Consider the following 27,068-nt stretch of genomic DNA (forward strand, 5'->3'; position numbering starts at 1 on the left):
GCGCGAGAGAGAAATTTAAAGAAAACAAAAGACAGCAGCAGCATGGGGGGAAAAAAGTGTATGTGTAAGCGACAGTAACATTCATTTGTGTGGAGAATGGACAGATAAAGAAAGAGTCTTGTCTCTCATGCTTGTTGTGTGCTTGGCCCCTGGAGTGAACCGCTGGGCCAGACTCAGGTAATGACAGTGGGCCCGCGGCGTCCAGTCCTCTCATGGATATCAGAGATCTTCAATGCTATGGCAATCAGAGGACCCAACACAACCTACAAAATATCACAAACACAAGGGTTCACACCATAACCACTGCTAACTGCGAAAGATTCAGTCAAACAAACAAAAAAAGAGACACACATTTTAGGATTGCCATTTGTTTTTGCTTTCAGCTAAGCATTCTAAACTGTATTGAAATATGTGATATGCCTCTCAATAAAAAGAAAACACATCCACTACTCAATTAAAGGTCATTGAATTATATAATATATGATATAAAGATATGCAGTATAGTGCATAGGTTGGTGTCTGTTGCTTACACCTTTTGTCTATCAGGGTGTGTCCACAGTTCTGATCGCTTGGTCCAGATCAACACACATGATACATTGTTGCATTTTAGTTCTAGTTCACTGAGGATTCACACTGATCAAACCAACAGTAGTGAACAGGTGGATAAAAAAGTCATGCCTTGATTGGACAGATTTGATGACCTTATAACTATGACCAAACCAAGCCCAAAAAAGAAGAACTAATGACCCTTGAATCATAGTGTAATCTTGCATGCCTGTGCCTGTGCCCATGCACCCTCAATATATTGCAGGCTTTAGCATAACATCCTGTGATTGGTCCGTACTGCGTTCACGCTACAAACGAACTGCACCAGAGTTTGCCTGGACGTTGGGCGAGACCAACCATCTGAAGCGGTCACGTTGCGGTTATTTGGTGCGCACCAGGGTTCGAATGCCCAGTCAGACTGGGCAGGACAAGTGCAAACACGCCCTTAGTGTTACTTTACTTCTGCTATGAAACGATAAACGTGTTCCTGTAAAGTCATGAATCAAAACAATCGCAGGTTATGTTATCAGTTTTGTTATGGGATGTAAGTAATAAGTTATGTTATCAGCTAAATGAGGTTCGACAGCCGATAAGAATCACGATCGGTTTGTATCGGTGAAATCACGTAACTCGTTGTGCAAACACAGGGGATCATCTGCCGTTCTCAAGTACTGCAATCACAGCATCTGCCCTTTGGCTGCACAGCTCCCAAACAGCCTCAAGGTTAAGTCCATGTTTTCAAAGATATTTCATTTGGTCAACACTGACCCATAATATGGTTATATGGTTGTTTGTGTTGTCTGTTGGTTTGTCAGACACTGACGGATTCAGCGTATACATGCTAGCTCTAGACATTAAGTCTTTTTTTTATCAATTATCATGAAAAAAAAACAGAATGTCTGGTTTGGAGTCAAAACCTTAGGCTAGAATTTTATGTGACATTATTAGTATTGGTATTGAAAGTCACATTAATAATAATAATAATAATAATAATAATAATAATAATAATAGCCCAATATCACTATTTATAGTCTCAAAGGGCTTTACATGCCTATATGATAACATAACTTTACATGTTTTCATTATTTTTGAATTCGTCATGATGAGTTGCACTTTGAAGTACGAATAAATACTGACCTTCCCACTAAGGTACGGTTGGTACAGTGACTGTGCAAGGGATGCCTTTTCCGTCATAACCCGAATTATGGCTATGTGTAATAAAAATGAATCTATCCAGCAATACAGTAACCATTAAGAGATTTTAAAATGAGTTATCTCATCACATTACACTGCTGCCGGTGAGTCACCATGACAAAAGCATCAGTTAGCTAGGTTAATAATCCTACATATTATAACATTTTATTAAGGAATTAATACAGATTTTCTTTTTTTAGATTTTCTTTGTTTATATCCTCCAGCACAACTGAAAAACTAAATGATGTTTTCTAATCCAATAGTACTTGAAAACTATGAATTCTTCGACTACACACGGAGTGAGTGACTTTTTTATTTTTCTCCTTTGACAGATTTCTGTCCTATTGTTGAATAAACTCTCTGCTCTTCTGCACATGTAAAATACAGTATGAGAGGATCCTTTACCTGCGTCTCTCTGTTTTGCCTTTCCGGATCTTTCTCGTAACTCTCTGCGTAAATGCGGATAGTGGCTCCAACACCACCTGTCCCACTGAGTCGGAAGATAAGTCTAGAAGAGTCCGTGAAGATGATTCTCAGGCCCTGAAAAGAAAGTGAAAAAATGATGGTTAGAAATAAGTTTAGCATTTCTTCAAACCCTGGAGCTGATATGTAATAAGAGGTGAGGGGGGGGGGGGTGATTTCAAGCAAAAGCAAGTCATTCACAGTGTCACTAGCTGTAGTAACATAGTCTACATCTAGGTGTCACTAGATGTACACTAAGTGTACCCTAAAGTGGGGTGTGTGTGTGTGTTTGTGTATGTGAATGTGTGTGTGTGTGTGTGTCCTGTCAGAGGACAGCAGTAAGAGTGAGAGCCGTGTTATCAGTAGGATGTTGTACTGGTGGCATTTTGAGAACAGAGCACTGGTCTAAACCAGGAGAAACACAAGCTCCTGAGAGAATGAGCAGCAGGAAAGGATAGTATGAATGTAAACCTGACTACACTTAAACAAACAGATAGAGCAGATACGTTGTGTGAAGAGGTGAAGTCAGTATATATGCTCTGAATACACGTCCCTGGTTGAAAAAGAGAGAGAGAGGGATGAATTCAGTAAAAGCCTTCCAGACAGAGCCATGGCACAGTTCAGCCAAGCTCTTTCACACTTAATCCTGTCAACACACCCACACCACCCCAAGATAGGTTATGTATATGTGTGTGTGTGTGTGTGTGTGTGTGTACACACAGGGTAGCAGAAAGATGACACCTTCTTATGGACAGACAGGCTGAGCAGAGAGAGAGAAGACGACAGCTGACAGGAGGCTGTCATGAGTGGAATGCCTGCAGACGGCTGCTATAGCACTGCAGAGCAGAGCAGGCAGACACAGGGATGCTGGCACAGAGCGGGAAAAACGCTCAGCGTCAAACTAAGCTATGTGGCCTCCTGTTTTCTTACAAGAAGGGACCAGAGTGAGAGAATGTGTGAGGAAGAGAGAGAGGGAGAGAGTGAGAGAGTTTGTGAGAAAGACAGAGAGAGAGAGAGAGAGAGAGAGAGAGAGAGAGAGAGAGAGAGAGTGAGAGAGAGAGAGTAAGAGAGAGAGAGAGAGAGAGAGAGTGAGAGAGTTTGTGAGGAAGACAGAGAGAGAGAGAGCGAGAGAGAGAGAGAGAGAGAGAGAGAGAGATGTGTTTGTGAGATAGAGGAGTGTTATGGACAGTGTGTGAGTGTATGGGTGGGTGTGGGTTGGGTGGGGGGGGTGGGGGGGTTGCACATTCCTGCATGGAGCAAAGGGCTGTCAGCTGGGTAAACTGCAGAAGGCAGGAATGAGAAAAAAAGTGTGTGTGTGTGTGTGTGTGTTTGTGTGTATGCTCATTTGTTCATCCTCTCTCCCTCTCTCTGTTTATATCTCCTTTAGTTCACATTAGTACATCGCAAGCTCTTATTTGATCTGCCCTGAATCAGGTTGCTGATGTTTGATGCCAACACAAACGCATATGATCAGCACCACACACAAACCAATCCGAGCCCTGCAATTTATCCACAGGTTTCTCAGTCAATCAAAGTAGGGGCTGACTCCCTCACCATATGTCTTTTTAACATCGGTACCTATAGACGACACATGGGCCAATAAAGATGGTTAGTGAGAGATCTTATACATATTCCTTTCATACAGCTCCCTGCTGCTGTGCATATTAAATAGAGGTCTGGGTGTTTTTTTTTTTTTTCATCTGTTTATTTGGTGAACTGGAGAGAGACTGTAATGCCCAAACATGGAATCCCCCTCAGAGAGCTTAGACCACTGGGTGGTCCATATATCCTCATAAGGAAAGTGTTTAGCCGTGGTGAAGGCTTTGTCAGGGATCACTGAGCGCTGCAGATACCTCCGACAACTTTAGGAACCAGTGCAGAGTTTTCCCTTTGTAAAAAGTCACCCTTTCATTCTTCATAATACTAGTAAAACGCCTGCAAACTCTCCCAAAGAAGACTTTTAACTTCATTTTCACTACCCAAATGCAGCAAGTTCAAATTTGCAGCATAAATAGAAATATGAGTATGAATATGCAAAAGTATATCTACAAATGTAAATATGCAATGAGTATAAATAATACAAATCCCCAATAGATTATATATGCAACGATAGAAAACTTTATCTGTTAGCTCTCCACTCTGTTGGTGGAGAGAAGCCAATCATCATTCAAGGATGAAATGCAGAATGTGTCGTCTGCAGTGCAGTCTCCAGTCATACAGAGGCAACTGTTTAAGATCTGACTATCATTATGTATAATCTACGTTGATGTAATTCAAGTTCATTTTTACAACTGTCTGTAATGGGCTTAATAAAAGTTGTGCATTTCAGTAGAGTCACTGCTTGGCCAGCACTGACCTGGTTCCGGGCCACGCTGCCGTCCACCGGGTCGATGTATTCGAAGTTGTCCGTCTTCTCCACGCTGTAGATGTTGTTGCCCACGGCGAATTTCTGACTGACGAAGGCTTTGTCTGTGATCATAGCCTCCAAATCTCTCATCAGGTAAAAGGCTGCTCTAGGATCAACAGCCTCATAATCAAACCTGTTGACAGAAGTTAACCAAAGAGTGACACAGCGCCCCCTAGTGGGAAGTCATCGATCTGCTCCTGTCTTTTTCCACCGGTATTCCCTCACCCATGTTTTCTTATGTGACTTTATCCGTTTGGATGCGGTGGACAGAGTCTAACTGGAACCACAAGGCAATTTATTGTATCATTAACACAATTAACAGGGTTTATCAGTATTACAACAGATTCCAGGGACTGTTAACTATCTCCAAATATATCACACAAGCTCTACCATTTACGCAAAGCGCTAGGTGGGTGAGTCCAGGCGGTGCAGTTGGGATTTATCCTTGGCCTGTGACTCCATTCCTATGTAGGCTGTGGGAAGTTTGTGTGGGAAAAGGGATTGATCCAGGATGACTTGGCTGAGTTGGATACCCCTCCTGAGGGAGTAACTAAATACTGGGGGAGCGAGGGTTTTCCAGGATTTTCGCTGCAGTCGGTCAAAAGCATTGACGCAACTGGATTTCGGCCCGCTCGATGGGAGGATGCACGAACGCTCTTAGGGCGATAAGCATTACCAAAAAAATTACTTAAGAGAGATATGAGAATAATTACTGCAAACTTTCCATGCCAATCAGACACTTATTTTAGCCATTTGTCTTCAACTCCCAATTATGGCTGAACTAGAGGAGTTATGAAGCTAATTCTGAAAATGATGTCACAGTCTATTGTATCACAGCCCTAATTTAGCCAATAAGGTGTGTTGTTGGCTAGTGTATATAGGTCACACAATAGGTGGAACCCAATCAGTAGTTATGACAAACATGCTGTTTGTTAGTTCAACCTCACACCAATAGAAACCTCCTGCTGAAGTGGATACATTTTCATTGTAAGAATCAAAAGCATAATATAAGAGTTTGTGGTGAGTGCCTACAGACAGAATTAATACATTGTGATACATGTTGGTTCATTGTCCATCATCTCCTATTCTTGCTTAACACCGTATAGCACCGCAAAGCCACTGTGGGCTGTTAGTGAAAGGATGCACCTGCAGCAGTAGTTGCGGCCCAACTTTGCCCAGTGGTCCTTCACAATCTCCTCTACACTCTGCTTACGGACGGCCATGATGGACAACCAGACCAGCACCGACCACAAGCCGTCCTTCTCCCGGATGTGATCCGAGCCTGAGGGGGAGGGGGAGGGAGAGAGAGAGAGAAAGAGAGAGAGAGAGAGAGAGAGAGAGAGAGAGAGAGAGTGTCACGTCAGACAGCCTAAGACCCTTTGATCTTTGACAGTGGCATCTTTGAAATGCCAGACCCTCCGACGGCATCAAAAAAGACTGACGCGAATTCTAGAAAGTTCTATTCCACAGTGTACTGTTGTGCAGACAAAGAAAATTGGACCCATGTTTATAGTCTATAAAAAGAACAGGGTTTGATTACAGGCATTTGATTTATTCAGCATATTCAATTTAACAAAGCTCCTTTGGTCTAGATTAGACAGAGCTCTGAAAGAGGACAAATCAATTAAGAGACTGAGGCATAGAGAACGGCAAGAAGAGAAAGAATGCTCCTTCACAGGGACAGGCAGAAAGCCAGGTCATGAAAATTTTTAGCACTTGACACTTTAAAGACACTGAACTCAGATCAGTGGTTCATGGCTTCAGCCATCAAAGGCCAGGACCCTTCCCAGTTTTTTGGGTCTTGCTGTATGAGTGGGGACAAAGTACATCTTCAGAAACAGGTACATGGGCCCCTCATGGGTCAATCAGTGACACACAGTAAGTGCCTTAAGCCAAAATTAGCAAAAAAAAAAAAAAATGTAAGAACAGCAATTATGCAACCTTGATCGTAGATCTAACGGACAGTTTTTGACAGAAACTTTCCTTGTCTATCTAAGACTGAAGAGAAAAAAGGCTGTTCTTGAAATGAAATGAAAAAAAAAAAGAAAAAAGACAAACATCTCCTTTGGGGTGAAATATTCCCCCATGCTATTGGTTCAATAAGACATTGCTATGGTGTTCCAATCAAAGTAAGATCCGTTTTTTTTTTTCTTGGAGTGTGGATCAGAGAACACTCTGAGCTTTGTATCATGGGAACCAGTTTAACCCATGCCCTCCGTACTCATGAGGACTGCTCAGATGCAGGATTCTCCTCCAGTCCTGTTTCTGAATCTAATAATCAGAGCTTCCTTGGGACTTTGATAAGCTGACAAGTCGACGTGGAAAACTGTTCTCAGAGCAGTTTCCCAGGAGGGAGGATCCACCACCTCTGCCCCTACAGCCCTGTGATCACACCGTTACAAAAAAACAAAAATTCAAAATGTTTTCATCGTTAGTTCAGCGGTTGGCTAGGCGTCAGCTGTCTTTCAGAGGTTGATGATGATTTTAGTCTGGTTTGGTTTTATTTCGTGTTGTTTCGTGTTTAATGCGAATCCTTTTGCAGTGCAAAAGCACAGAAGGAGAGGAACAAGCAGAGTTGCTCCAGAGTAGCCCAGTGCTGACAAAATGGTTGTCATATTAAGTTAGTTTAAAACATATATAATTACATACAGTATGTCTATGCATGCCGCTCCACTGCTGTGATACGTGATTTTATACTATGAACCGTTTTGTCGGAGACTGAAACATGACACGGCCAGCGTTTCGCAAACAGTTATTCTAAAATGATTTGTGTGTGTGTCTGAGACCTTTCACAGGAACCACATAAAATATAACAGACGAGTCAAAGCATTTCTTTTCAGCTGAGAGCCTTAAAAGTCAAGGCAAATTTTACTTGTGACAAAACTAGTTCAAATGTTTCCCCTCTGTGAAGGGGTGCTGCGGAGTTTTGAAGTTTCCTTCCTCTAAATTCTTTCTATTCGAGAGCCAAGGGCGTCAAAATGCGAGCCCTCACTGTTGTTAGCTACTGTTTCGGAAACCGGCATAGATACAAGACAAACTACACCTGTCTGACCGCAGCTCTGACAGTCCCATAAACTAATACCCACTCTAATTACAGTACAAGCCAACACCGTCAGGCAAGAACAGAGCAGTAGTCAGGCAACAGAGCTGACGAGCCCTTGGTCTGGATAGCAACAGAAAGCCCGATCAGCTGCACGCTCACACCATGTTTACAACACATATGAACTGGAACTTCTGGGTTGACTGCTCTTTTCATACTGGAAGAGCTGCGCGGTGGCGAACTAGAGCGTTAGTACCACAAATATAAACGAGACGATTTTTGGACGTAAGAGACATAACAAACGAAAAGTATGCAAAGCCAGTCCATTTGTTGATATGACTGAGTCGTAAGCGAGGACAACTGCCACGACAGCAATGGGAGAACACGTGCTCCGACCCCTCCGGAAAGAGACGCTCAGAGACGCCACCGACTGCAAAGCCTTACTAACCCACTTTGGAGCCTGCGGAGTCCTGCTAGTCTGTTGGCACAGGCTGGTCATTCATACCCAGCTGATTCCATACCGAGCTGCCAACCACAACAACGCCCCCACATATGAGACCAGTTCAACTCAAACAACACCAGTGTCAAAGAGTGCAGGTTCAACACATGCATGCAAATGTGCATGCAAGTGTGTGTCAGATCGAGCGTATGGTTTACTGCTTTGGAGAGTACTTTAGAATCACTGTGTAATAACATTAGGTACAGCAAAATTTACAGTGATAATAATACAATGAACAACGGAAAATTACAACACAACTAACACTACAATGCAAAGCAGCTTTGCATCTGATCACAACCCTGACATCCTCCAACATCATGTGAGAAGCAAGTACAGTTCTTAGCAGCAGAATCATAACAGGATCCAACATATTGCTTTAATAGCATCTAGGAGTTTGGGTACAGCTTTGACAGAATCCATTTGTCAGGACACTGATTAATTTCCCACTATACCAGTGACCATAAATGGAGCATGTCCAGCACAATCTGAACACTTCTATAAATGACAATTTCCCCTTCTCTCTCTCTTTCTTCCCCCGCCCTCTCTCTCTCTCCCTCTCTCTCTCCACCAAACTCCTCTGTCTCCTGAAAATAAAAGATTCCCTTATCCACTCAAGTGACTCATCCGTGGGGGGAGTTTTTTGGTAGTTTTGGACCTAGCAATGTCCTCTGAGTTATGGTTATTAAAAACACTCTTCCTTTTATAGCAGAATAACACTGGTCAAACCTGATAGGATGTGAGAATTTCAAAAAGAATATGATTGGACGGTCGGCGGTTAAGATGAATGAATGACTCAGTAACAGACAGTGTATCTGACAGGGCAGATCATTTGCAAATGTTTAGTCAACAGACCTCGATTTAGTGAAGCTATCTCTGGTAGCTGAGGAATTCCAATGCATAACTGTTGTCTTATATTTGACTTAAGTCTTCATTTTTGTCAAACAAAAGAACATCTGTCTAAAACAGAATACCAAAAAATTTAATACAGTGGAACGATTTACCATGGAAACAGAGATGAGGTCTGTTGCAGAATGCCTAAGGCTCACAGCAGTCCACATGTATTTTCAACAAACTTTAACTTCCTACTTTAAACTAACCTCATCAGTGAGCAGAGCATATACATAGAGTTTATACTATTTGTTGTTGATGTACTGTCTCTCAGCCTCTTAAGTGTTTCTTAGAAAGATGTGTTCACCTGTTCCAAAGCTTTCCTCTCCACAGAATGAGCATCTTCCGGAATCCATCAGGTTCCCAAAAAATCTCCAGCCAGAAGGAGTTTCATAGAGGGCCACCTTCATCGCCTTGGCAACCCTGTCAACACACAAGCCAGGCTGAAGTTTACGCTGAATTACTTGTAGTTCGGAAGTATACCTAGAAATGTCAATGTTTAAAATGTTAGGAAATGCTGCTTTAAAGGCAATTTTAGAGAACAAAAATCAAAGATGACTGCCTCTCAACACCAACAATTTACCCAAACAGATATAAACCGATAAATGTTTGGAGTGAACCTAAACATTACTCAAGGCATGTTTGATACTGATAACTTTCAAAAGTTCAGGTTCTGTTACACTGCCATATAAGGTATATTCGTGTGCAATGTTATCCAAGGCAATGCAACACATTTACTGTTTCTTCTTATCCAGTCAAGTTATTCCTCACTATACGTCTCATTAGCCTTGTTAGACTGCTGACCCATACATCCAACCGTTTTAGACTGTGTTTACATTGCCTAGGCTGGGCGTCTGGTTTGTGTCAATGACAGAGAGGCTTTGGACATGTATTCACGTTAACCTGTATATTTTACACACCAGAGAGCAACACAGACGTTTTTGGCTGGCAGAAACACAGTTTATAAATAAGAAAAGCCTGAAGCCTTCCTTTTCGCTGGCTAGCAAACCCGCTTTCCTTAGAGAAGAAAAAAACAAAACTGTGGCCAACACGTAACCATGGGAGGGGATATTCTGGATAAGTTAAACATTTCAACACATTAAATTATCCAAGTATTGGTACAAATTGAAAGCCATGAGCAATCGCTGTCAGTCTTATTGACTTTAGTCACAATAACCTCTTTGAAAAGCTTCAGAATTTGACTGTGTACGGGTGTATTAGCGGTCTGGAATCCCACACTATGAACCGTTTCACAATTAGGTGGAGAACCTAGCATGCTGCCTTCTGACCTTTGACATAATACAGTCTGGAGGTTGCAAATCTCCTCGGCTCATCCTGTAACTTAATAAGGCAGAAAAAAGCAGGATCAAAGCAAGATAACCTTTCGGCTAATATTTGCTTTGAGACCGGGCCATACACTTCCACAGCAACAATGCAATGTGGGAGTGGAGGAGACGATGAGAGACGTGCGAAATGGAAGGAAGGATATGAGAGAGAGAGAGAGAGAGAGAGAGAGAGAGAGAGTGTATATATATTCTACGCACATCAGTGTGAACAAGTGAGGCGAACGTGAGGCAATGAACTTTCAGATCAAACGCACTGGCAAAAGCTCTGAGACAAATCTGACTCATTTCTCATGGTATTACCTGAAACACATTAGCACATTCTCCAGAACTCAAACTTGGAAAAGCACAACGTTAAACAAACACGCTGACACAATGCCTTAGTTATACAAGTCTAAACTCAATTGTAGGACATATTACAGTTTACCTTTGGCTTTCTATACCAAATTGCACGTTTGGCGAAAACAATTATAAAGCATTTATTTCTATCGTAAACAGTTGTTGCAATGCGCTATGCATGCCGCAAATCTGTTTTTGGACATTTCACTAGGGAGTTCTGGTATCCAAACTCCAGAATTCTCTCCTTAATTAATGTGGAGATGAGAGCGATATGCAGTTTATGTTTAGCAGGGATGCAGCTGTTTACTCTAGGGGTGGAACTGCTTAACAAGAGTAAAACCCATGTTACTGGCTCGTGGGACGACAGGAACGGAATGGAAAGCCTGGAATCTCGACAACACAATGGCCTCTGTGACACCCTGACTCCTTGCTGACGATTTATCGCACATCTCAGAGGTCAAAAACAAGCATTACACCCAAAGCCTGCTTTTGCTTGGAGAAGAAATCTTTCATGAGTGTGTAATTACATGTGTGTATGAGCGATAGAGAGAGCGAGAGAGAGAGAGAGAGAGGAGGGGAGGGGGGATTTGATTTGGACAATTCTCCCTGTTGCTTGAGACATAACAAAATAAACAAAATTACATGCCTAATATATACACATTAGTTTGGCCCTCCCACAATCTGGAAACTCTTCATGACCAATTTCAGAATAGCACAAGAACACTGAAAGCCATTAAGGGGCTTGATTTACGACGCTGCATTGAACTGCACCCAAGTAGAAAGAACTCGGAGACATGAGAGCTCACACACACACACACACACACATACTTCTAACAAGTAAACAAAATAGTTGGGGTGATTTCAAAAACATCCAGCCTGGCACTAAGGGGAAAAAAAAGACTGTGATTCTGTGAAACTTTTGATAACTTTTCCGTGAGTTTTCCATGGATTCAGTATTCAAGACACTGTTTCCTTCAGCAGTTCACTTTTATTTATCTGTGCTGTCAGGGATTTAACACATTATCTTAAACAGGTAAGTGTTGTTCCAAAACTTGAACCCACATAGATTATTTATGATTGAGAAACCTGGACGGGAACAGCAGGCTGTATATTTGAGCGGCACATCCTGCTAACAGCCACACAAAACAAGGCCAGTGGGCCTAGCCTCTCCTCTCTTTTCCTTTGGAGTGGGGGCAGATGTTTCCTCTGTTTCACCCTCCTCACCTTCCTATATCTCACACATGCACCTGACATGCGCTCAGTGTGCTCACAGACACACCAGTGAACAAACAGTCATGTGTAGTGTCTCTGAGGAGGTTCAGTAAGAGGCTTTGCTGAATGCAGTGTGTCTAAAACATGTCATGCTTGCCTTCAGATTTATCCTTGCAGCTCTGACAGCACATAAACACACACACACGCTGCAAAGAGAGCAGGGAGAATAAACACAAAGAACAGAGACCAGAGTCTGTTCAACACCTAAAAAGGTTGAATCCTGGTAAGAAGCCATAATCCAGCACAAAACACCCACAAGGGACAAATTTTCTGTCTGAGAATTGAGGCCTTTAAGAACATTTCACACAGACACACTCACAAAATTCATTAGACCAGATCTGCCATAACGCTTGCCATTTCTTGTTGGTTTTGGAACTCGTGCAGATAAAACACATAAACCGAACTGCAAGAGCGGGGCGAGAAATGGGAGTTGTTCCTTGCTTACTTTCAGCGTGTGACCTGTTTTGCTGAACAACATTTTCAGACTCAGTGTGAATTGAGATTCAAAGGAAGAACAAGAGGAGATCTACCGCTTAATGTTTTCATTTTCACTTTTTTTCCAGGTGGGCAGTTGTTGGTGGTTGGCGGTGTGGGGGTGGGGGGGCTGCTATGGCAGGATCCTACTGAGGTGGATCAGTTGATCAAGGACTTTACATGGGATATTGAGAAACAGTCTGAACTGACCAATCAAGGAAACAATGCATCTTTTGTCCGACTGAAGAAAATAACAGTGGAATATCTTGTGACTGTGAAGCCTGAGGTCACGCTTTTGCATCTTCTATCTGGGGCGAGCGGAGTCACTTGGAAAGAAGACTGCAGCCTTGACCCACTCCAACGTTACGAGTTTATCTTTTGATATCATGTGACGTGGCATATGGACAGAAAAGCTAATGAGGTATCGTATCACACACTTCATACTAAATGTGTCCCTTAAACTGTACTGAACCGAGCGTCAGCGATGAGGTCGTTTCCGATCCTGCCGCCAGCACTAATACGAGTGTCACGTTCTTTTATTACTGCAAGTTTCCCTTCCTCTCAGGAACTCCAAACCTGCCAAGACTATTATATGAAGCGGAAAAGCAGGTCAAAGAGGGTGAATGCTCACACCTAATTAAAGCGTCAAACAACACAGCTCCATCACTGAGAAAGCACACCGACAAGTCAAGCAGAATATGCTCAGGCTCTGAAAGCGTGCAAGCAAATAGACTCACCTATATGTCTCTGGAGGTGAGACTGACATTACAAGCGGTTGACAAATGCCATTAAAGTTCCGGCTTTGATAACCCAGGGAAATACATGTTCCAATTCACTTTGGACAAAGTACCTCTGCACCCAGCTATGAGCATCCGAGAGAATTTTTAAGGGAGTTTGGCAAAGCTTTACAACATTTCAGAGCCCACAACATGTAATCAAATAATAATGATCGTCATATCAGATCATATCTCTCAGCTCTGGGCTGGTTACGTAAGTTAGATTGAAACTCACAAGTTATTTTTAGCTGGTGAATGCTTCCTTCTGGAGTCTGAGTCTGACCTCATACTGATATTCATAGAGGGTGAGGCTCATCTTCCCTCCAATCTAATGCTTTTCTGCTTTCTCACTGAGTGAGAGGGCAGGGGGTGTGTGCTCTGGGGCCAGGGGAAGATTGCAGGGTGGTCCAGTTTGGGTAGGTACTGTTTAAATTATGAAGGAAAAGCCCCAAGGGATAGTTTCCTTCCATACATCTATTAGCTCCATCAATTATTCCAGGACTGGTGCCAGTTCACAGAGCCATTTTTTGGGAGGGGGGGGACATTTTGGCCTAACTTTAAAATGGTCTCCAAATAGTGTCTCCATAGAGATGGATGACATGATGCCAGCTGACTCTTAGAAGTTCATACACAACATGAGAAAGTCTTCTCTTTGTGTAATGGTGAATCTGAGGCATCCCTCTATCAGGAAACACATTACGTTAAGTAAGAACGGGGTAGTGTTCTACTCTGTGTGCCATTTTAAATAGCCCCCTTCTCTAGTCTGTTAAATGTAGAGTTATGAATAGAAGGCTTGTCAAGTGGACACTGAAAGAAAAGGATCAGCAGGTGGCCTGTCAAACAAAAGGTGAGAGTGCACATTCTTATACACATATTAGAACCCACTGACACATCACCAGAGACTGAGTCTTATTCTTGCAGGCCATATCTGATACACAGCAAGGCCCAAAACTCTTCTGTCAGGCCAACAGCTATTCCAACTAGTTTAGCAGCAATGTATGTGTGTGCGTGTGCATGTAACACTCAGGGAAGTCTGAAGAACTCACAATACACCGTATTCAAAGCAGAAAATCCTTGATTTCTTTTCCCTCACCTGTCCAGGGCCATGCTTGTTGGCATACTTCGGGCAAATCCACGGATGCCCGTCTGTCTGAAGTAGGGAACGCAGGAGAGGTTGGCAGCCATTACCGCCAGCGAGTCAGACGGGTTGACAAAGAATCCATTCTGACCCAGTATCATGTACCGGTCCTGCCAAGGCACAGAACATCACTCAGTGGCTACGTACCTTGGGGCTTATGTCTTTAAAACTACTGTGATACGTGCAAATCCTTGGGAGCAAAATAGTGCCTGTAAGCTGAGCTAGAAATAGTACGCTGAGACGGCTGTAGAGTCGAACTTCATCTCGCTACACGCTTTTGTTCCTCAGTAAAAAAAATGTTCCCTATAGCTTTCTTTAAACCATTTCAGATTTGCTATGGTTTTGAAATGCTGGGCGCAGTTTGTAAACAGGAAGTGATCTTAATGTGTATGTTTTCTACCTTTAATTAAATTTGTTTTTTTTACCCCATCTGCATCAAATGCCGCTCCAAAGCCATACTCTCCCCCTTTCATAGACTCCACCAGTGTGACAGCATAAGCAGGGTTGGGGTTGGGGTGCTGACCCCCAAAATCCTCCAGAGGAACACAGTTTACGGCAGAGTTTGCAGGAGCCCCGAGTTCATCACACAGAATCCTTCTCACGTAAGGTCCCATTACTGTGGTAACAAATGAGACTGAGGTTCATACCAAAAAACAGGCACTGTTTTTATACAAGAGTTATAAAGTTAGTAGCACTTCAAAAAGGTGCACAAAGACAAATTTATTGAAGAGTGCACTCCATTCAAACATTTTTTGAGTCCTGAAAAATCAGTGCCATTCGCTCAGTGGATTGGCCAATTATTATGTATTTGTTGTATCTGTATATTAATATGTATTGTTATACATGTATAATATACAATATATAACAATATATACGTAATATACAGTATACATATTCCATGTGAAACAACAGTATTAATGGTGTTAATAAATGCAGTGTTCTAAAAAGGGCTTTACCTCCATTCATAGCATCAATTCGGATTTTAAGTTGATCTGGACCAGTCAAAAGACTCTTGATGGCACCAAAGTCGAAAATGCCACGCAGCATGTTGAGATACACTTCCACTGAATCCACAATCTCAACTGGAAACAGAGCAAAACCATTCCATCCACAATATCAGTCTGTATCTGTTATATTCATAATCTGATGCACTTATTCCAATGATTATATTGTAAAAAATCTATTTTACCCATTTGTTGCTGCTTTTCCAGTCGCCAGACAAGAAGTGAGAATTTTATTTTATGCTTTTGTGCGTTCATTTGAGCATTGGCAGTCTGTGTAAGTGAATAATGCATACCTCTGAATGGTTTGAACTTATTCTCCAGGTCGAACTCTTGGCGGCCCAGACGGGATAAGTCAATGCGCAGATCAGGGCATATGGCATACTCCTCGAGAGTTCGGCTAACCTGATGGATCCTCTCCATCACTGTGTCTGGAGATGGGCCTATAGACAACAGGATATTTGGACATTCGCACTATGTGTATCTGTTGAACTGGGCTGAGAAATATAGTAGAATTCTTTGGAAGTTTAGCTATCTGCACCTCATTTGTGTTTGACAGTCTCCAGTAACTGGTAACACTGTCTCACTATAGGGATATTCTAAGATGCTGACACAGAGAGTGGAATAATCCAGCAGGAATGAACACAGCTGCTCTCAATGGCATGTAACCCACCCACTCAACAGCCATGACAAGCAATAAACACTGAGCAACAATGGTTTTATAGGCATTCATTAACCATGTGAAATAACAATAGTAATGATAATAAAATAATAATAATAATTACATTTTTTTTACATATATTAGGTTAAATAGAAGAAAGAGACTGCAGCACATATCTCGCAGAAAACAATATTAACAAATTACATAATAAAAAACAGGGGTTCCTGACAGGACGTCCAATAAGACTATATACCTGTGTCTATAGTGTGTTAGCCAATGGTTGCCTATGACAGCATATACCGAATCACACTCGAAAAGAATGCCCAACGTCTTTGCCAAAGACGAGAAAAAAATGTACTATTTTTTCACGTAAAATACATTTCAGAATGCATGAGCAGTCTCTGAGCACTCTCAGAGTTCTCACCTCCATTTGCAATGTTGAATTTAATCCCAAAGTCTCCTCCAGGGCCACCGGGATTGTGACTAGCTGTGAGTATAATACCCCCGATGGCTTTGATCTTTCTGATGATGCATGAGACAGCTGGTGTAGAAAGGATACCGTTATGTCCTATGACCAGACGTCCAATCTGTCAGACAAAACAAATATTAGTTTGAAACCTGAAAACAGCTGCCAGCGCACCCACATACATAACTGTTAATTGCTTTTAGCACAGAGGAAAATGTTAAGACAAAACAGTACTTGAAAAGTAATGATACAACAGATTTCACTGAGATATAATTAAAATCGCAACGTTTCACCCAATTTCTTCAAACGTCATTCACTGGTGTTTGGGAATTCAAAATAATGATTAACTACTTCATATCATCAGTGATGGACAGACTGCTGGAGGGGATATCGTGAAAAATTCAAAGTTTTCGGTGCTTGCAGAAGTACTCGTTTTGTGTTCGTCTGATTTTTGTTGATGATTGTTCTTCACTTAATGTTCAGTACTGTTCAGTAATGTTTCTCTGGTCAGCCCTGGATGTGAAGAGTCCAGTACAGAGGAGGCTGTGAGCTGGCCACAGCTGTGAGCTTGATCCTTGTGACTCTGGCTTTGCAGAGGTTATCATAGCACACATAGCTGGACGTGAGGTAAAGCTGTAAAACCTACACCCTTCACAGGCGCCAGCCACAGCTACTGGTGCATACCAGTGGGACAAGAGCATTCCCCTAAATCCATGTACTGATGAGTCACTTTGTGTCTTTGGGTCGCGACATTTCAGCCATCATCGGCGAGGCTTCTCGCTCAAGTTTGTTTTGCGATATCATTAATTGTAGGGCTAGATCTTGTTGTTCTGACTGCTACGGATTTGAATAATGCTGAACATGTCTATCAACAAGGCTGTTTGTGTTTGAACTGGCAAAGCTTACACTCAGTAAGAGTGTTTTCTATCAAAGCACAGACCAGCGCGCCCTTATAAGGTGCTGGTTCTGGATTCACACTGTGAGGGAACTGACGCTATTAAGAATGCACTCTCTTTTAGTGTTTATGAAAGCATGGTGTATACATGTGTGTGTAAGACTGTGGAAACCACAGGGAGGGAGAGAGAGAGAGAGAGAGAGAGAGAGAGAGAGAGAGAGAGAGTGAGTGAGTGTGAGTGAGTGAGTGAGAGAGAGAGAGAGAGAGAGAGAGAGAGTGAGTGAGTGTGAGTGAGTGTGAGTGAGTGAGTGAGTGAGTGAGTGAGAGAGAGAGAGAGAGAGAGAGAGAGAGAGAGAAAAGAGAAACAGTTTGACATACAAGCACTGATGTGTCACTTCATCATTCTTAACAGTCACATTTTCAAAATAAACAAATCATTAAAACGACATACACAGGAACAATTACATAAGATGGGTGTGGTCTATTCCCCATCAAAACACACCAAAAATATGAAAACTTATGTTCCTCTACGTCATTAGGGGGGTTTTGACGCAGTTATCATTGGAACGTTATCAAAATTAAACATATAGCAGCCACAAATTCGATTCCTGCTTGGCAGAAGCATTCCAATAAAAATAAAAATGAGTTTTCCACTCTTTGGAGTTAAGCAGTGACCTTGGTTTGGTGTAAGTGTTGAAATGCTGATTGGACCAGGGCCATTATTATGCTGGGTTTCCCCTCCAAGCCTGTAGCTTAATGAAAAGAGGTTAACCAGAGGGAAACGATGCGTGGGCAGGAAAGGGGTGGAGGAGGGATGGCACTACAGATAAGACACAAACTCTTTTGGCAGGACCAGCAAAAAAAAATATATATATATACATATATATATGCTGCTCTCTCCCATAGCTGCTTCCTCTCTTAAATGTCTGATGATATGCTGTTTGTCATCTTGACATTAAAATGCATATTTAAGTTCCTCTCTGTTTTCATTCCACAAATTTCTCCCTCCACTCTGTCTTAATGCCAAATATAGTTAAACGTCTTTTGAAAGGTCCTTTCCAAGGTGCACATTTGAGATTTGAGTACATTTGAGTACACAGTTGTCTGTATATGAATCTATACACTGTTGGATGTGAGCTCTAAGCCAAATATCAGTACTGAGTTTTAACAGTTCTGCACACAGTTATGGGAAATGCAATTGTTTCAAAACAATACCCACATATTAGATAGATTTGATGACGATGCTAATCAGAATGTGAAACATGCTGCTATACCAAGGATGGTGATTAGCACATAGCGGTAGCAGTTAAATTTCAAATGATCTGCCTTTTACGTACAGTTTTCTTCACTACAATATGTGACTGATTGAATAAACCAACGAAATTCACTAATAGAACCAGTTTGACCTGCCTCGTCTGACACTAACGTCTATTAATTACCAAAAGCAGTTTACCCCATTGGCTGCTGACATTTGCACGATAACTTCTATTGCGTTTCGGCTGAAGTATCGTCCGTCACTGCCCACCACCATAGTGCATCCTTGGCGGTCCCGCAGGTCGATGGAGGATAGAACACTCTGAATGTAATTTTGAAGGTAATTCTTTTTACTCTCGAATATCACAGTCTTCTTCCGCAACCCATTTGTCCCGGGTCTCTGGTCATCGAATGGGGTTGTTTGGATTGTTAAAACGGGAATAGGGGTTGTCTCCATGATCCTCTGAACCTTCAGGCACGTTTACGATACTTCTAGAAAACGTATAAGTGAGTCAACAAGCGGTAAAGTGCAAACTGAGGATATATATTACAACTCGAACACCCAGAAAGTACCGAAATGAAAAGGAAATTTAACTTCTCTTGGCCGCTGTATGAGCAGACCCAGAACAAACTAGGGTGCGCCAGCTGCGCCTTTGAGCCTCTCAGAAACGAAGTGATGGTAGAGTTGCTGTCCCGTGACGGTAGAGTTAGGACTTGCTCTTGACAACTAATGTCCCATTAAAATACAAAGGTTTTCGTCACAAATTTTGAACAACACTGCAGGTTAAGTGAATGATGAGGAAAATGTCAGCGATGCGCAGTATTCCGCTCAGCACCCTCGTTTCCAAATAAGCGTGTATAGGGACAACAGCTTGCCAAAAAATCAGGGAGGGCTAAAAACCCCTACAATCAGCTGCGCCACCAGCCAAAAATAGCCCATGATGGGCAGCGGAGAATAGATTCGGTTCAACAGAGTAACCGGACGCCTTCTCTCTCTATGCGCATTTGTTCGACCACTCAAACAATATCGATGTGTGGTCGCGTGCCGCACTGCATAGCATTGTTCACCTGTTGATCGGCGTTGACATAGCCTAATTGTGGATAAAAAGAGCGCGCTGGTTGACGCACTGGTAAAGTAATGGACCTTTTGCAAATTAAAGTACGTCAACGAGAGAAGTTATTATAAAGTCACTCCTGTCTAAATTGAAAACATATCTTAATTGTCTATTTTAACTGTTCGTAAATGGTCTAATTGGGCAATGAACTGGGGAACTGAATCTGAATTCTAACCAACACAACTAATGCAGGAAATACGGACAGACTTATAGGATGTTTAAGTATTTTAGCACTAGAAAACAGAACAATAAATTACAAGCTGACCTGTGTCATTTGAAACAGGGCCGTGCTCTTAGCTAGTCATTAAACTGAAAAGCTGAAATATGTAGGAATCTAGAATAATTTGCGCCAAATAACTACAGTTCACATGAGTCGCAAATAATTATTTTTTAACTGACACAACCCTCAAGTGTAAACTGTCCTAAAAGTCGTTTTTTATTGGGATTTCTTTACTTTGTGCTCCCCCTAGTGGACATTCCCCACAACTGTTTGGCTCTGCGTCGGGAAAGAAGTGCACAGTTTCTTACAGGCTTTTTTTAAAATATGGATTTTGAGCTGCTTGATGCATGTTGGATGATACACAACTATGAGAAAATGACGAAAGGACAAAAATGGTAGGAATTGTTCAATCGCTCGACATGTTCGGAGGCAGAGGCCGATAACAGCACCTAAGTGCATTCTGCCAGGCGTTTCAGAAGGCTTTAGGCGCGTTATTGAAAACTCGGAGGGTGTGGAAACTGTACTCAATGCGCACATCACGAGCGCGTGATCTGACTGTCCAACTTTGGCTTTCTTGTTCTGTTCAGCCTGCACCTACTCCCGCTTTAGCTCCAGTCTTGAAAAATAATTTAAGGTTTACCTGTGTCGTAGAGAAACAGTTTAAGGTTACTCTGAGCGAAATTTATTTACAAAATGGATTGCTTATAGTCCGAATAGTGTAAGTCTAAGAAAAATAAAGACTAAGGAAGAAAAAATTAAAAGGCTGTGACGCACCGTTACATGGAGGTAAGATCCAAGAGTTAAGTACGGCCAACCTTTATCAAGTTCAAAATCACATACTACTACTACTACTACTACTAATAATAATAACGAAGATTTTGATCATTTAAGCAGTGCGTATATAGGCCTGCTGTATCGAGAAGCGTGCTTTTGATACTGAAGGTTATGGTGAACACAGATGAAGACATCGGCACTTAGGCCTATACTGATTAAGAAAAGTATACGTATCCAAAACTGCATAAACTTGACTGTCACCGTTTATTATCAACATGAAATTCCAGTAAGACTTAACAAAGGTAGTGTTTTGGTTCAACATATATATTAATATTTATGTATTTACATTCCCATTATTATATAAGAGCAATTTATTTTCTTACAATAGACACATAACACGCAGTTTAAATGTAGTGTCACATAACACTGAACGAGCACGAAAAAATAAAAAATGGCATCTGTTTAGTATAAACACCAAGAATTTTTTAGTCCATGCAATGGCATACAGTAAATTTTCAGTGAAGTTCAGCAACGTGGGTGCGCCATTTGAAGACTCTCGGGCAGCGGCAAGGCCTTCAGCAAAGACGCTGCACCAAATGGTGTAGCTGCAACAGGTAGTACAGCTGGTATCACACAAGACGTGGCCCTTGGGAAGAAATGGCTATACCCAACTGAAGTTTGGTGGTCAAAGTTTTTGTTTAAGTTAGAGGTAGATTTGCTCATAATACTGTCTATACTGAAGGAACACTTCGGCGTCTCGCGCTCTGGCCTTTGTTCGGCTGGCGCAACGAACGACTGTCCGGGCAATTCTTTGGACTCGAGGACTTTCACACCGCAAATGTTTTGATATGAAAAGTAAGCGGGTGGTACACTGATGGCCTCCTGGACTGGCGTATATCCAATACGGCTGATCTGCGACGTCACTTGACCCGGAACACAGTAAGGTTGCCCATAGGGACGGTAACAGCTGAAATTTGGGTACAGCACGAGTCCGTCCTTTACAAATTCTGGTTGGCTTCTTTTAAACCTCTTTCTTCTTCGAAGGAAACTGCCGTTATCGAACATATCTTCGGAAGCCGGGTCAAGAGACCAATAGTTTCCTTTGCCTGGATTGCCAGGTTCTCTTGGTATCTTAATGAAACAGTCATTAAGTGATAAGTTATGCCTGATGGAGTTTTGCCATGCCGGAAACTTCTCCTTGTAATAAGGGAATTTGTTGCTAATGAAGTCGCAGATGCCGCTCAAGGTCAGTTTCTTCATTGGGCTCTGTAGTATGGCCATGGTGATCAGTGCGATGTAAGAGTATGGAGGTTTGACCGTGCCGTTCTGCTGTCTGGTAGCTGAAGGTACTTCTGCACAAAAACTGTTCTCGCTCTCTCCGGAGGAGTCGAACTCAGAGCCATCCAGTTCTGCACTGGATTCAGCAGACGAACCCATCTCGACTCGTTCTCGACATGATATGAAATAGTTTGAGTTTTGGTGGTCTGAGGAGTCACCTCCGACGATGTCTATCTCATCCTCCTCTGGAGAAACGGCGGCTTGCTGGGTTACTTCGTATTCCCCGGACAGGGTCATGGTTTGTGACCCCAAATCTAACTGATTCAAAGTAGCAATTCAGTCTAAAATTAACGTTATCTGTTTCTTAAGGCGTGATCAGATGAAACTGGCGAATACTGTGTTTCGGATTCCAGATCTTATAGATTTCTGGCCGTCTGCCGGGTCATGAGTGAGTAAGAGCTATTTATGAGGGGTGGGTCCGCACACCCTGCTACGGCCCACCGACGGACAGACCTATCAGAGCACCGTGTCACCACGGGGAAGCGAGACAGTCATGCAGGTGGGGGAAATACCTCATGTAAGACCCATCTGTAAATGCTAATCGTTCCATCGTACCGATATCCAAGTTCATCCGTTAATTACTTACATATTATGTGATAGCGTATGGATGTTGAGAGTACAGGTGTGATAATTACAAAAGTGTGAAGTGCATCATTTTGGTATTGAGACCAACACGCATTAAGTTTAATTATTTCGCTTTTTGACTCTTGAAATGATATAGTCAGTTATGTTTCAGACGAATATTGGGTATCCTATTATTTTTTTTCTGCTGTGGGCCATAAAATAGAACTTGTTGGATATCATATGGGCGGCCAGTTAGAACTGGGTTACGGGTTCGGAGAAGCTGATGAAAACAAAAATGAAATGCAGCTGCTTGCAATTTTACATTTATTTTTCTTACAGTAATTGTTTAAGCAGACACACCTCAGTCGTTTTCAATTTTAGAAATTCAGAAGCACAGTAGCCCGGTTGGAGCTGGGATGCTACGGTGAGTTTTCACACCACGCCTAACCTCCGAATTATAACACACAGCTTTTCTGCGGGACCCCCTGGGTTTCGTTTAGTTTGCCACCTCAAGATACCCGTAGGTGGTGTGACCATGAAAATGGCCGTGGCAGGACTCCCCGCCTAGATTGAAGAATAGGTGCTTAGAGCCAAGTAAACGATGCTATCAACATCAGAATCAAGTAGGAAACGGCTCAGCTGAATCGCGAGCTTATGACTACGGGGCATGTAGAGTGTTTTATTAGGGGGGCATGAATTGCCATAGCAATCCTCAAAGCAAACCCTCTTGTGCGCGGATATGTGCTAAAACTGTTAACATTGATCTAAATTGCAAATGAAAGAGTCGGAACACCCCACCTACTTCCACACCTGTGGAAGTTCTCCGGCAGAGAATGGGAATTTACAAGCCTAGTCAGACTGTTTGAAAAAAAAAAACAACAACAACTCAACATTGTCTACTCGGAACTAATTCACGTCAATAAATGTGACCAGAACAGAGTCATTGTGGCGCATCCAAACAAGCTTTTAATTATTTTTTTTTTGCACGATTTTGAAGAACACCCACGCGCTTTGGGAAAAAGATGTCTTAAATAAATGGGGAAAAGAATGGATTAAGTGAATGTGCCTCGTGTTCTGATATAGTTTATTGCGGATAGTCCGGGTTGCCACAGAATTTAGTCTATTGATCGGACGTTTATTAAAATCTATGAAATAGGACAAAAAACAATGACCAACCTAAAGCATAGGCCTAAAGATCTTGTGAAATTTCGTAAAGTAAATTATGAATGTCCAATTGTCGCCACTTTAAGATGAAAATAACGTCACAATGTTCACTTTATTAAGGCATTTTTAATTATTGAACTTTTAATTGTGAAATGCTAAACCGTTGTGTATAATAAAATGAAGATGTACATTTCCACAATCAATTGAAATCAATTTATTTAAATAGTTTACGAACATGAAAACGGTTATTTGATAGCCTTCCTGAAAAATGTTTTATGGAACGAATCCAAATAAGATGTTGACAGTGTTTAATTTCATCTTGGATTTGTACAAAAATCAACTTTTCCAATTTAAGGCCACAGTCCAGTTCTCGTCTCATGTCAACGGTGAGGATTCATCCAAACAAAGCAGGTCTTGCACTAAATGAAATTAGTTTACTACAGTTTAACTCTTTAAATTAAAAACAAGTCTAAACCAGTGAGTGGGGCTGAGGTATCTGTATACAATCATGTGGGAAAATACTAACTCCAGATTCATTCTGACACGACAACTTTTCAGTTTTAAAACAGGAGCTCAACGCCACATGTTCATCTGCTATGTAACGTCTTCACCGTCTGCTCGGAGTGCCTGCCAGTAAACGTAAGACTGGAGCGTACAACATCAACTGGACCAACTGGTCACATACACTTGTCACTCACAGTAAGACTCCTAGTCATGGATAAATCCCCAAAGATTGTATTATGCAGACCTGAGCCTGAGACACTAATCGGGTCACCTCTACTTCTCTCCACCTTCTCCATTTGAGACCGTAGCGATAAATTCTTTTCTCAGTATGTCCTCATCCAAGTTTCTTCCTGTTATGGACAGAAGAAAAGATACATATTGCATATGCCCACCATAACAATCCATTAACGGCCTATATTGCTAAGCACTTTTATTATGGAAAATCTATGTTATGATTAACTGGTTTCTCCTGGATGTCATACTCCAGAGCTGATAAGACATCAAGCACAGGTACAGGGATGGAGCAGGAAAACGCAGCGTCCTCACCGATGAAGACCAGACGGTTGACTCTGGGCTCTCCGTCAACCCAGGTCTCTGGAGTCTCATCCAGCTCATAGAGTTCATGAACCCCCTGCAAAATCATCCTCCTCAGTTTGCCCTGGACGCACAATATCCCCTGTGGACAAAACACAAAGCAAAGAATCTGTAGGGTGCAACATTTAAAAAAAAAAAAAATAGAATGTGTTCACTCAATGGTAGACTACCACAAAACAGCACGGCTATGTTAAATAATGTTAATCCAAAAGCATTAAAAATGAATTCAAATGATTCTGTAACAAGGATTTATATATGTATTTTTGGTTTGAAAAGCCTCACCTTTAAACGTATAACATGCATTGCGAGTCCTGCTTTGTTCTTGAAGGTCTTCTCCCATAAAAGGTTCTAGGGATGAATATGTTTTTTATATATTATTTCATTTTATAAAGAAGAATAAAATAACCTACCAACACAGTGGATTTGTTTAAAGTGGATAGAAATCTATGTTAAATCAATAAAAGAAGAAATGTTAATGTAAATTTGAGACCAATACATTACCTGAATAAAATCATTTAAGCGATCCTCTGAAATACTTCCAGGCACTTCAAATGTTACAGTCAGTATGCTCTAAAAAAATCAGACCGTAAAAGACGCATGTTGTGACTAACAATTTACAAATAACAACAATAAAACAGCATTTGTTAGAGAAAGAGAATTACTTTGACTTACTTCAATGAGGTTTTTTTTACCTTAAAAGCAGTACAGAGTATGTTTTGTATATCTGATTTTAACCAGGCTGAACAAAATTAATGCTACATAGAAACAACCTAAACTTCAACTGTCTGCGTTTAGCAAATTTTTCACAGTATCCACCAACATCCCCCCCAAAAAAAAAAAAATTCAAAGTAATTGTGAATAATAATATAATTGTTTGTCAAGTACAAAATGCAAAAGGGAGAGAGAAATTCTCAGTATGCACAACATCTCGCGCTGTGAATAGTCTCATCACAGAACGTGTTAAAGAACTTATTGTGTACCAGGTGTTTAATATTATTTTAACACTTTAAGCCCCACTATTCCTGTTCACTGTCTGTTCTCGCCAGTTTCCCCAGGCACTGGAGGGGCACTTTGCAGATATTTAAAGTATTGTGTACCAGCGTTAAGGTTACACACTTCCTTTTTCTTCCTTTGGTATAACAACAGAAAACAGGAGGAGAGGGGGGGCTCTCATTTACATGAAAAGAGTAAGTGGGGTTTGAACTGTGCAAGGGGTAGGGGAAGGGGGCGGACGGCAGGTATGCGGGAAAGAGGAACCAGCTAACACTGGTGATAAGGTCTGATGAGAACGGCGGTGACTGACTGCAATCAATAACTTTGATGTCATTGATAAATGTTAGATATAAACACATCAGGGTTCTTTTTTTTTTTTTTGGTATCTTGAAAGCTTTTGAGTGTGTTGCTATTTTGATGGTAAATGCTGAACACGTTTAAAAATGCAAAAAGTTAGCGTTTCATTGGAGATTGGTTTAAGATAAGATGATTACCTTATCCAGATGTGGTTGGGTCGATTTTACAAGTTTTAGCTTCTCTGCTAGTCTGTGGGATTAAAAACAGAATTATTAAAAAGCAGAATTATCAGTGATGCTTCGCAATCAGTACAGAAGCAAAACAGACAATTAATGTAAATGTAAATCTCTGTGATTGCACACACACACACACACACTGAACAGTGAGCGGTGAATTTGTCCTCTGCATTTAACCCATTCAACACACCGGTGGTGAATGCACACACACCAGATGTAGGAGCAGTGGGCAGCATTAAAAATTGTTCAACACCCAGACTTGTGCATTTATATATATATTTTGTCAAAAAAAACCCAAAAACCTAAAAAAAAGAAAAAGAAAAGACCATCCTCGTCCTCAGATACACATTATTTTAACCAGAGAAGTGAAGAATATGCATTAGAAGTGAGATGGAAGTATAATTGGGGGGGATCCTCCACAACAGTCACGCAAGATCAGGCCAGCACCCCCGTGATGCCAAATAACACACTCCCGTTCTAAACCCACAGATGTACAGACTTTTCTCAAACTTTCAAAAACAAAACAAAACAAAACAAAACAAAAAAAAACAGGGCTTAACTCAGAGTCTTAATTTAAGTCAGCATAGTGTGTTCTAAAGTTAGTTCTCTGGGGG

General features: G+C 41.6%; 3 protein-coding genes across 3 annotated transcripts in view; all 3 read right to left on the reverse strand.

Annotated features, from left to right (window-relative positions):
• Positions 1–173: 173 nt before the first annotated feature.
• Positions 174–19,112, reverse strand: pgm5 (phosphoglucomutase 5). Its single transcript, XM_030783018.1, has 11 exons — positions 18,855–19,112; positions 16,465–16,627; positions 15,676–15,822; positions 15,335–15,460; positions 14,804–14,994; positions 14,334–14,488; positions 9,344–9,459; positions 5,756–5,891; positions 4,559–4,742; positions 2,146–2,280; positions 174–263 (listed from the first exon to the last, which is right to left on the reverse strand). Exons 1-11 carry the CDS (start codon positions 19,110–19,112, stop codon positions 174–176), a joined length of 1,701 nt encoding a protein of 566 aa, XP_030638878.1.
• Positions 19,113–21,289: 2,177 nt separating this feature from the next.
• Positions 21,290–22,339, reverse strand: foxd5 (forkhead box D5). Its single transcript, XM_030764845.1, has one exon. The coding sequence runs from the start codon at positions 22,337–22,339 to the stop codon at positions 21,290–21,292; it is 1,050 nt and encodes a 349-aa protein (XP_030620705.1).
• A 1,951-nt stretch (positions 22,340–24,290) lies between these two features.
• cbwd (COBW domain containing) overlaps positions 24,291–27,068 on the reverse strand; it is a 12,782-nt gene continuing 10,004 nt past the window's right edge. The window contains exons 12-16 of the mRNA XM_030772307.1: positions 26,416–26,467; positions 25,430–25,498; positions 25,211–25,276; positions 24,881–25,010; positions 24,291–24,684 (exon numbers count right to left, since the gene is read on the reverse strand). Of these exons, the coding sequence (XP_030628167.1) occupies positions 24,608–24,684; positions 24,881–25,010; positions 25,211–25,276; positions 25,430–25,498; positions 26,416–26,467 (394 nt within the window). The 3' untranslated portion in view covers positions 24,291–24,607. The remainder of the gene's footprint in view (positions 24,685–24,880; positions 25,011–25,210; positions 25,277–25,429; positions 25,499–26,415; positions 26,468–27,068) is intronic.

Source organism: Chanos chanos, chromosome 1, assembly GCF_902362185.1.
Source record: "Chanos chanos chromosome 1, fChaCha1.1, whole genome shotgun sequence".
Lineage (NCBI taxonomy): Eukaryota > Metazoa > Chordata > Actinopteri > Gonorynchiformes > Chanidae > Chanos > Chanos chanos.